Source organism: Lagopus leucura, unplaced genomic scaffold (assembly GCF_019238085.1).
Source record: "Lagopus leucura isolate 7727_CA_CO unplaced genomic scaffold, USGS_WTPT01 Super-Scaffold_100017, whole genome shotgun sequence".
NCBI lineage: Eukaryota > Metazoa > Chordata > Aves > Galliformes > Phasianidae > Lagopus > Lagopus leucura.
The window spans coordinates 1481455-1494048 of NW_024962271.1; the positions used below are offsets into that span (position 1 = coordinate 1481455).

The window sequence follows — 12594 nt, forward strand, 5'->3', positions numbered from 1 at the left end:
GCACATTCTGAAGCATGTCAATTCTTTTAAAGTATTTTCTTTAATAAATACATTGCCAATATCAATTCTAAATAGTCTTAGTAGGAACAGAATACAAATATCACTAGGTGCCTTGTTGCCTTAAAAGTAATACTGAATATTAATTTTGCAATTTTAAACCTGACAAAATGCAGTATATTTTTCAAGTTGATGTACTGTTCATATATCAAAGGTTACAAACGCAGTTATGCTCTCCTGCTACTCCACAGTCACAACTGTGTTCAGCAAAGCTGAATGACAGGAAAATTACATGTTTGGAGAATCAGCCTGCTGGTTCTTACAGCCCCAAAACACAGCAGATTGTTCTTTAATTTACTGGCTGCATGTACAGTAGATCCATTACTAATAAGGTCATTGTCATTACTCTGCAGAGCACAGCAAACACTCAGTACAAATTTTCATATGCCAAAATCTGAACTTTAGGCCTGACAAGTACCAACATTTCTACGTTTTCTCTAAGTCTCCATCAGATGCTCTAGATGTCTGATTGCTTCCCTTACTGAGGAAAAGCTGCAGTTGCTGGGAATAAAGCCTTTGGACCTGTTAATTCTATGATTGTTGAATAAAATTCAATCCCTCTGTATACAGCAGGCACAGCTTCCCATTGATCATTGGGAATAACGAAGCTCATATACAACGACTTCTCAGGAGGGCGTTCTTTCATATAAAGTATTTTCTGTCCTTTTCAGGAGGGGAAAATGTAAAATACAGTAAAGATTCCATAGCATCTTTGGAATCTAAAATGTTTAGAACAATTTCTTTTACTTCTTTTTGTCCTCCTCCAGTTCCTTAGCAGCAAAGGGAAAAAAAAAAATCTTTTAAAACTGTTTTAGAAAACAAGAAAAATTAATAGTTTAAAACTGTCAGGATTTTACTCCCTCTTAACAATCTGAAAGTAGAGTATCATAATCCTGTTATTTATATCCATTAAATCTGGAAAAACTAACAGAAATATAACAGCAGTACATTGCTTTTTTTTTTTATTCACATCTACAAATAAATCTGTGACCTGTATTCATATCACCTGTGTATATATAATACGTTTAAGAAATAAATACATAATGTCAGAGCCATAAATAGATAATAGGCATTTTCAATGAATTGCATTCAGATGTCTGAATTACTATTATGAAAAGTAAATACTAAGTATAATGTTAGAGCTGAAGCTGGGAAGAATTCTGCAAAGATGAACCCTCTATTTTGCAAGGTAGCACAATAAAAGAACAAACACTAGAAAAAAAATTGCAATTAATATTACTCCAACAACCTCAACCACACAGCACTTTCAAACAGAGCTCTTTTGGCTACATAACACCTTTGCAATATTTCATCCATGTGTTTTCCCACTCAGAAGTCTTCAGTCCCAACCAAACAATGTTTGTGACCATTTCCATTGCACTGCTGGGCTTCAAGCATTTGTGGGCTGTTCAAGCAGGACGTCGACTAGTCCCTATTCCCGCTGCAAGCAGTCTAACAAGTCTAGATTAAATATGTTCAATGTGATAGGAAAGCTCTCAACAAGCACAGTCCTCTTGGATGTGTTAGTGCAAACAGGAAACAACTGTCATGGAAATAATATAGAAATATCCAAGAATGTCAAGTCTTTCAACTCTTCACAAACCATCAACTCTTTTGCATATTTCCACAGAAAAGAATTTTCTAAAGAAAATTAGAAGGAAATCCCCTCAAAGCAGAAAGATCCATCATTTGAGTCTAAACGTAGTATTTTATGTGTAGTGATATAAACAACTAATTAGCGGTTAAAAAGTTTTAAACCAAAGTCACTTCTCATTAATGAGCTGCAAGAAAACAAGAAAATAAAACACTTACCTAAAAATAGCTTGGATTTTAGAAGTATGTATTATTAAGAAATAATTAGTAATGACCTGAGTAAATGAGGACAAATACAGCAAGACTTTTATCATCTACATGTTAAGAAAATGATGCCAACTAAAATTTCCACAACCACACAATCATACGGCGCTCTCTATTTATAGCTGCAGTTCACAACAACTCTTCTGTTCATTTGCTGTTATGCATTGAAAAAGATCTAAAGGAGGAAAAATGTGAATGGAGAAGAACGACTTTTTTTTCCCATTAGTGCTTTCACAATGGAAGATTGAAATGAAGATTCATAAAGCGTGGCTTGCAACAGGTAGAGTTTCCAACTCTTACATTTTGAGTTTCATTACACTTGGTGGCTTTCTCAAAGCTCCACCTATCAAGTCCTACCGTATTTCCATTTCAAAGAGACGAATGTGTAACTGCCAAAGAGAACTTGGAACGTTCAGATGCTGTGGACCAAAAGAAAAGCCCCAAAGCCACAGTAAAAAGATTTCGGTGCATCAGTATAAGATTTTCAGGCAAGCTTTGGAGATCTGACTTGCATAATTTAAATTCTTGGGACAAGCAATGGCTCAGAAGGTGAAAGTAGAACGCCTAAGGCTCCGAGTTAATAACTCTCCACCGATAACTGAGAAATGTTATAATTAAGAAATTGTAGGCTGGGTAATTGCCATCAATGCAGTAACAGAGACACAGCTGACATATTTGCCCAAGAATTATAAAATAAAATAAAAAATAATTAAAAATATATTTGGTACGTGGATTCTGGATTACAACCACCTTCTCTTATTAAATTTATTTTTCACAACCCACAGATATTTTTCCATGATTTCAATAATGGAGCCCTCATGGCCCGTACTCTTCCTCAAAGTCTCTTGCAGACATAAGAAAAATATATAATGATGACTATGCCATAGTAGAGGCCCTATGATGTAACTACAGTAAAATATTAGGGCTCCTATATATGGACTCAAGAAAAAGCAGGAGCTGAAAGATTGAAGCTAGCTTACCTACACATATTTTAATATTTCATAAAACTAAATGCTAGGCTTTTCCAGGCAGTCATGTACTTTTTAGTATGTTTATTTTGACTGAAGAGATATACAATCTAAAAAGCATCAGAGAGTAAATAAAATTCCCTTTTCTTTCAACTTTCTTATCTCATATCAACTAAGTAGGCCATTTCATCAGATTGAATAAAAGGCAGGCTGGTGCAGCAAGTAATCTAAAGTTCAGAGTTTCCAAAACATGGGATTCAAAAGGAATTTCCTTCTGAATACATCAGATTAGAATGAGTAACGTGGAACTGCTTTTGCAAAGACATGGGATTGTTCTGCACAATAACAAAACAAACTGATGCCTGGATGATGGGTATGCATGCCCCTGGTAACACAGCTTATAGACGGGTCAGCATGTCTGAATAAGGAAATGCAGAGGGTGTACAAAAAGTGTAAGTGGGTGTAATGAAAAGCCAGGACAGATGGTGAGTAGAAAGGTTATGGAATGAAGTCAAAAGTGCAAGGAGAAAAAAAGATCTAAAGAGGTGGAAATGGAAAGAAGATTGCAAAAAAGGCTTGAGAGAAGTAATATGATTTTCTTCAGGTACATTAAGAACAAGAGGTCAGAAAGGAGACAGAAGGTCCTCTAGCTGCAGAGAAAAATTACTGACATAAAAATATAATGAATTTGTTGCCTTAGTTAAAAAAAGAAATAAGGAAAAGAAGTAAATGAGGGAAATGAGGGAAATAAAGGAGGTAAACAAGGAGTAAGTTGTTACAGATCATGCTTCAGTTTTATTAATAATGACAATCGTAATTTTTTTTTAAAAAGCCAGAGAGGGTTACAGACCTACATTTCCATGTTGATGAAACAGAAATCAGTGTCTCTCTAGCAACTAGAACATTAAAATTCTGATTTTTGACCAAAAAAAATCTCATTTGGGAAATATTCAGATTCTGTATCTTAAGGAAACATTTTTTCTAGCTTTCATAGCAACATTACTTATTGACACAAAGTACAACACTGAAGGACATTTTATCAAAACCAAGTCCTAAGACCAGGATAGGTTTGATCAGGAGGTGGAAAAAGGCAGATCAGTGAGAACGTGCTTGGCTTCATGCAGCGTGTGTGCATGCATAGCAAAAGATGGAGAACTGCAAGAAGCTCACCTACTGCTTTCATCCCTGTGTTCAGTGCTGACGTGCCATGCCCAGATGCACACCACTAATCTCTGCAAAATTGCAGTCCTGTTCATCACTGTGTAAGGCTGGGAAAAATAATCTGCGCTTGCAAAGCAAGATACACTGCTTCCCTTCACTGTGGGAAAGCATAATGTCTGGGGAAAGGGCAGCATTGTCTTTCCAGGTGTTCATGTTACACCTAGAACGTTTAATCTTCAGCAAGAAATATTGAAGGTTGCTATAATACAAACAGGTGAAGAAAAGAAATAAACAGCACATCCTAAAGTGAGAAGCAGCCTCATGACAACATTTCAATGCTTTAAAATGCCATTAATTAAAGAAGTAAAAATTGTTCCACAGACTATAAATATTAAGTGACAAAAGTGCTATTCGTCTTTTCTTGTTTTACTGAACACATCATTATTCTTTTCAGGAGTAGCATTCTTATTGCAATACTAATTAAAAAAAATTAAAAAAGAATAAAAACCAAACACAAAACCAAATTTCTCACTTATTACAGTCTTGGTAAACTCAATTCGTTATTTATTTCCCACTTCTGTATCTTCCCACTTCACGCTCCCTAATAAAAAATGTTGATTTTGCTCAGTGTTTGGAATTTGAGTTATTTTTAGCGTGGAAACCCAACAACCTCTTTGCACGTACAGGTTATGAACAAACTTCTGCTGGTTTGTTCATTTGGTTTGATCTTCCCTTTAACAAAACAACTTTTGGTTCTTTCCACACGTGACATAACAGTTGAACAGCAGGAATGCCCAAGCCAAGCGAGTTAGGTCTAAAACAAAGCATATGTCCTCTAACAAAACCAACTGCTGACTTTTGTATGCTCTCCACATAAGTGAGATGATGATGCCAGTAGTCTCTAAAATGAATCATAGTGCCCTGCTGATATCTTGTAACATTAAGGCAGTATAACAGTATAAATCGAATAGACAATTTACATTTAAAAAAAAGAAGAAAATATGGTAAATTAGAGAGTTTATACAAAATAAATATCTTGGTCCCTTAAGACAAAATGGGAAAATATACTTTAAAAACCACATGAATTTTAACTTGATTTTCTGTCAGATTTTCATTTTATTCCATATAAAAGTCCTGGAAAAAATGAAGAGAGATTCCCAGGAGAGTGACATCCTACCTAAATCCCAGCTGCGCAAACAACTATTTAAATCTTCATTTTAAGAAGTGTGATTCTATGAAAAATTTATGTGCTCAAATATTTATGTACACAGCTACAGGGACTACATTGTTTTTCACCTCTGTTAAGAGCAAATGCTAAAAGTCTCCCATGAGTTCATAAGTCTGCCCACACAGATTTCACTGAACTATCTGGACCTTTGCTTCTGCTGGGTTTGCTTGTACTTCTGCTTTCAGCTTCCTTGTGACATCTGCTAAAGCTTAATCTTGCCTCTTTATAATCTCAATGGAAAAAAAAGATTAAATAAAGTACCTGTTTTTCTCCAATTTAGGGCATCATTGTTACATGTCTTCTGTCTCTAAATCCAATTGTTACACAGGAACAGGAAACAGCAATTTTTTAAAATTAATCCATCACTAATTTTTTAGGTGAAAATAACTTTTTATGTTGACAGATCCATTTATTTCACCCTTTTCCCATACTAGCAAAAGCAGCACTTAGTTCAGACACTCATGTCAGAAACAGAGATCAGTACTAAGACAGTGTTGTCAGAATGAGGAACAAGTTTCCCTAAGATTCACAGCATGCTCCCTATTATAGTACCGTTCTGTAGTCTGAGTACTTCATCAGAGATTATGGAGACCAACAGCAGCTTCAAAGATTCAAATCAAGCACCACTAGTCCATGGAGCTTTGCCAGCTGCATGGTCACCAACACAGCACCATCCTAACACTGCTACCAATAGTGAAACTTTGCTGCTGTGAAACTTGGGGCTGCAGTGAACATTTCAGAAAGGAGCACAGCAGTTGGGTAATGCTTTGCTCAGAGCAAACCCTCAACACCTCTCATAGGTGAAGGGAGGTAAGCAGAAGGGAAAAAAGCTTGCTTGCTGAGAATCCCATGCAGGGACAGCTAAGCTTCAAGTAGTGCTGCCCAGGAAGAACCTAATGGCACTTCCTTGGTCAACGTTAATTTCTCTCTCTGTAGCCAAAATATGAAATTAATTCAAAACAATCACCTCTAGATTTACCCAGTGCCTGCAACATGTGTTTTCCTGGCTATACGTAATCATATTCTAAATATATATATTTTTCTTTATATTGACATTTCATTCTCTCTCTACATGCGTACAATGTACGAGAACTTTCTCATTTCCAGAATTTTCAATTGTATGTCAGTTGATCTAAATACTACTCATTTACTTAAAGGTGTTTCTCACTAATCATATCCATTAGCTACACAAGAACTACTCTTTTTTTCCCCCCATTAAACTTCCTTTCTCTTTGTACTGATAAACAAATCACTTATATTTCATAGAATTCTACCAGTGCAGATAACTAAGGTAAAAATACCATTTAGACCAGTCTCAAAATTAGAAGCAAATCCTTTACTTCTCAAAAAGGAGGGAGACATGCTTACTTTCTCCATGCTGCATATTGCAGAGCTTTGGTATCAAAGTACATTAAGGTACTGGGAAGAAGATGTGGCTGCAGTAAACTGGATTTATACAGAAGACAAATTCATTTTTCTGCACCAGATGATTTACAGCTGTTTATGTCTAGGCATTTACACTACTGTACTGCCTTTTTTGTCTGCAAAAATACTTGAACATCTTTGTCACAGAATGCTCCTAGGCAAATGACCAGGTCAGTTTTCTTTGTGTCTGTGTTGAGTCTCCATATTTTGCTCTCAATTAAGCTCAGAAACAGAGCCCAGGACTGCAAGCATGTAAGTGTCTGCTCAGTTACAGAATAGAACTGAACTCATGCAGCTCACATTAAAGTTTTGGTTGCTGTTCAGTGGTCTGAATTCTTCAGCCTGCTCTCAGTCTACTTTTCTAACACAGAGAAACAGTAACACATAGAGAATAGTCCTTATCTCCTTTTCAGTACTGTTAGTGTAACTCTTCTGATTATCTCAGTCTATCAGTCACAAGGCAACCTCTCACAGAAGTGTAATGGAAGTTTAAAAAAAAAAAAGAAAAAAAAGGAAAAAAAGTTGAAAGCTGATTTCACACCTCTGATTGTTAAGTATTTTCTCAAGCAAATAAAGCTTCTCAATTTAGAACAAAAATAAGTAAAACTAACTCTTCATTAACAGTTCAAATTGCCAGGTACATTTAGTCACAGCTCTCCTTTTCATACTGCTGCTGAATGGCTTTATCAAAATTCATTTCTGATTATTTCTCTCTCATCTTTCTCTCTCAATTCTTCATAGATTGCAGCTATGAAGAAGCCCTTCTGTGATGACATCTTTGCACCTGACTGAAAGGCAGCCATTGGCTGGCTGGCACTTTGCCACCGATGCTCAGAAGATGAGTACAAATGAATAAAGAACAAAATGTAGTTCTTTTTAACTTAACAATTTTGGTCATCTCAATCATGGTAATCTACATATTCAACTCTGCCTGCTTTTACTTAACATAATTTCACATAAACGAGACAAAAAGTCATTACTGGCTCATTTTGAATGCAGTGGCTTTTGGACTCACGTAACTTCCTCTGACATACCTTCATTTCCTTAACAGGAACCAGCACATTTTGAATTGTGCAAGTGGTTACATCATATTCACTGTAACAATTAATCTCCCTTGATGTTTTTTGTTGTATTTTCACATGCTGGTTCATTTTTGCAGTTTAACTCATTTCATAAAAAAACAACTGATAATTCAATCCAATAAGTCAGCTGTGACAAGGGGCCTGGTTGTGAAGGCCATTTTATTAGCACAGCTGCCTTACGTTCCTCATTCCTGCTTGAGTTTCTCTTGCTGTCAAACAAAAAGTTAACATGGAAGCATAACTGCCGTGCACCTGGGCTGCATGTGCACTTTTGGTAGGCCCTGAATCTCTAATTTTCTCGCTCCCATTTGGAAATGTTTTCTATCCCTTACTAAAAATAGAATAATTAAAACAAACAGTGGAAAGTGGCAATTAACTCAGACAATCAATGGTTTTCTGAGTGGGATTCAGTTGTCCCCTAATTTAATATTTTTTCTCTTGTAATGAACATCATAGGGAGAAGTTCTACATGCTTTTCAATATTCCTCCAGGATAAACAGGGCAGGAAAAAGCATTTGTGAACATTCAGAGATACAAAGAACAACACATTCTTATAATAGATTAAATAGCCTTAGCTAATGTAAAATGTTGCGAGGCACATGGATGGTAAAAGCTGCAAAATTCTATGAAATACTATGAACACAAAGCTCTATTTTGTGTCCTATTAGCATACACTTTAATTCTCATCCCTTGAGTACATATACACTAAGAATAAGAAATAAGTCAGTGCTAATGCACTGCAGCCTACTGTGTAGCTGGAATGATTCAAATGAATTTCATTTTGTTATTCCTGCCCTACTAATAATTGTATATTTGATGGTAAGATGGCTTGCAAAGAACATATAATTTTTTTCCCTGCAGATCTTTCCTTGTTTGCCCTTCACTTTGAACTTAATCTGTAAGGACATCAACACTGTGGAGGGGGGAGAAGTTGGGAGAGAAAACTAACTAAATAAATAAGGCTCCAAAAAGTTTAAACCAAAATCTAAGAATCTTTACAGTAATTCATCTCTCAGTGTATCAAGGAAATCAAGGAAAAATCCCACTGCCTTCCTGACAACATGACACATCTTCATTGGAAAAAAAATGGGCTGGATTCAAAGGCAGTCTAAATGAAGTTAAGGATTCCCCTTCTAAAGAACTTCTCAACTATCTTTTGCACAACAGGATGCCGGGGAGCATGCTGAGCAGAGTGTGATATAACAGGTTAGGAAGCACTGCAGCCTATTAGGACAGACATTTACATTGCTCTGGATAATCTATTACACTGCACTATTTGTATATAATTTGCATTGCTTCAAAAAGGCTCCTCTAGGGAAATGTTTTTGTCTTAATTTAAGAGTGTGCGTTGCCACATCAGATAGGAAGGCCATTTGTGGTTTGATGCATTAGGTTGAAAAGACTACTATGATTTTCTAGTAAAAAAATATACTATTTGAGGTTTATACTGAATACATTAAGGTAGAAAGCCAGTATGGATAAAATAAGAAACAGCTGGAAAATGAAGACAAGAAACAGTATTATAAAGAGAAACTGCAATGTTTCTCTTTTAAGAAGGACAGCAGCAACTGCCATAAATCCTATGCAAGTGGTTAACATACATTCCACTGCAAGCCCAGATGCGAAGTAGATGTTAAAGTGTCAAAAACCAACATACAGTAAATTTTTGCAATGCTTCTTGAACAAGCACAACTGGTCATCTAACAAGAATGTTCTTCCAGAAGAGGAGAGAAAACAGCACTGAAAATGGAAGTATTGATTACTACACAGCAGAAGATGCAATGAGGCAGCCAGGACAGCACTCAGAACTGCTACTGACCCCATGCCCTGCATGGCTGGAGCACCATACACTGCACTCTGCACGAGGACACACAGGTCAGACCCACCATGCTGGGGCAGAAAGCTCCTAGCACAACCCTCACAGATCTCAGTCATTTTGATTCCAGCTGCTCATCTATATCCAAGTGTCAAGAGGCGATTTAGCTGAGGGCAAATTTCCAGAGCTAGGGAGAAAATGTGAATTTACAGATCCTCTATGGATTTCAAGGCATCATGAAGTTATTTCATAAATATCCAAGAACAATTCTATGATTCTATGATTTTATGATCATTTGTTCAATGGGGAGAAATGTAGCAGTTATTGACAAGGACAGGGACGCTTTGTACAGTCTTTGTTCAAGATATATATTTGGCAGTGATGGATCTGCTAACATTCTCATATCAACAGAACTCTCTGTAGATGAATTAAAAGATATCCATTACAGCAAAATGGTGATGAACAGTATATGCTTCTGACAACTTGGCAATTTAAAAAAGGAGGAATAACCACGCAGTGTCTTGGAGGCAACTTACCCCAAATACCTCCTTTTGTCTGAGCAAAATTTTGTGTTCACAAATCAAATGCATACACGATTTTCAGACAGTACTTCTACTAACAATAAATGACAGAAATGACATGCAGAAAGTAGAGCAGTTTCAATTGCGTGTAAAAATACACACATTTACAATTTCCAAAGGATAACTGGTTCTACTAGAAATTTTACAGGACAGTGGCTTGTAATTTAGCCTTCAGCAACTGCAGTCCTTTCAAAAGCTAATATACACGCGTTCTAAAGTATATATTACCAACACAGAAGGGGAGATTCAATTGAGATGAGCACTCACCTCATAATTGGCTATTTCTTCTCTATCCAGGGGTCGGGTCACAGAGACATCCCCACTGATCTCATTGATTCTAAAAATTCCTTTCGGGTCTTGATCTACTCCCTTACCAGAGAGTTGGAACTTTGCTCCCTCTGTCCCTTCTCTGCTGATGACCTGCATGGCAGAAAACAAGAAGTTAGAGCCCATGTTACAAATGCTTTTAAAGCCACGTAAGGGATTTCAATTATCGCAACACTGAGATACGTTCCCTGTTAATAATATGAAAACACAAAATATGGTTACAATCATTTGGAAAACACTCTGTAACTCTTTTGTTAAGCCATGGAAAAGCTAATCACAGAAAAGCCCTTAGCCTGTTGCTGTCCTATCTTTACTATCTTTCATTTCACAACTTAAACTTTCTGTTATTTAATGCTACTGTATTCACTCCATGACAAACATGTGACATTTTATTTCTTTTTCTATTTTCAGTTACATTAATAAAAGAGCTGAAAAGAAATCCTATGAGAAAAAAAATAAAAAATAAAAAATTAGACATTCCCTCAAGTGACATAAGGAAGACATATTTCACAACAACCTTTATGTTATTTTCCAATCAATCATCCTTTTTTATTAGCAATCCTCATCATCACAGCAGCTGACTTTCGGGATGCTGTTCTTTCAATGATTCCCTTCTACATACTTCCTTTCTCAGGATTTTAAACCAAGGAAAAACCTCACAAAAACTTCTGGTCATCCTGCCCAGAACTCTGCTCAGTCACGCAGATGGAGTTCCTCCACCTTCCAAACTTCTGGATACCCATATATACACACATGAGTGCACATAAGCTGCTGGCTACTATCACTACCTTGTTTCCCAAAGAGAAAAAATCCCTAAAAATCCAGTTTCAAGGCTGTCTTACATTACTGGCAGTAGCATATGTAAACTTGCAGAGCTACATGATGTATCTTATAAACTACGTGCTTTGCAAATTTGTATTTGCACACGAGAATCTAGGAGGATTATAAACTCATCTTGCCCTTTAAGGCTGACAATCTTGCCAAGCCATTCTTTTCCACTGCAGTTTCACGTTCTTTTGTTTCTAGCAATTTTATATCCTTAATGTTTCTGCAGAAATCTTAAGTCAAATATTTATATGCTATTCCGAATCACGGCTCAGGAACAGAAAGGAGCAAACAGCATTAGGAATCTGGACTTGTTCCCATTTTGAGATAATAAATATGCAGAGTGTTTAATAACATCCCTGAGGAAATACATGTTTGTTGCCCTATTGCTATGGGTTCAGCAGTGCTGGTTGGTATATTATTGGGCAGCGAGATTTTGACTAAACTCTATAATCATTATTCCTTCACTTTAATTGAGGAAAAAATCGCCACAAGTTATGAAATAAGAAATCAGCATTTTCAGAGAGAAAGTTTTAGTTCTTAAATCCTTTCGGATAGGAAGAGATTTCAAAGCAAAAACCTGTTTCACCTTCTTTTCTCCTTCCTCCTCCCAGTCAGAAACACTAATGATGAAGTTTTCTTCCCATGTACTTCTGAGTGTGCCAAGACAAAACACAGAGGCAGGTGACAGAAGGGCAAACTAATGTTGTGCTCCAGGTTTTGTGATGAAACTTAAACTTAATGGCTGCTACCAAAAAGCTACCGGCTGTTCAGTTCCTGCTTTGACCAGTCTCTGTTGTTTGTTTGTTACATCAAGCTTAAAAAGACATTTTCTTTTTTCTTTAACAAATCAGTGCCATGGCCATTGCTCACCTTTGAAGGGAAAAGAATTGCTTGTCCCTTGTCCTGATTTTTGAGCCTTATTGCAAGAAGACAAGTGCTCCTTCCCATGCAATATCAGAGCGATTTGAAAGGCACCAGCACAGCCACAGGCCAGCACACAAATCTAATTTGGAGTTGTCTGCGCAACAGTCCTATCCAGCACAGCTGTCAAACATTTCCTAACTGTTTATAACACGCTGGAGACATAGCGTAGGCAGAAGGGCTCAGTCACAACAAACCACAGAAAGGAAGCAGAACAAACCATGGGCCTTATTTATATGCTGCAAGGGAATTTATTAAACAAATCCCTGATAATCACATACAGATCCTTCTTCATAGTAGAAAGTGATAATAACGGTAGTAAGAAGATACCCTGCAAACATGA

General features: G+C 36.6%; 1 protein-coding gene across 2 annotated transcripts in view; it reads right to left on the bottom strand.

Moving 5' to 3' along the window:
• The window catches only part of CDH13 (cadherin 13), a 433519-nt gene that overhangs the window by 216964 nt on the left and 203961 nt on the right, over nt 1-12594 (bottom strand). For both annotated transcript variants that reach the window (XM_042876979.1, XM_042876978.1), the window contains exon 5: nt 10443-10595. In XM_042876979.1, coding sequence (XP_042732913.1) covers nt 10443-10595 — 153 coding nt within the window. The remainder of the gene's footprint in view (nt 1-10442; nt 10596-12594) is intronic.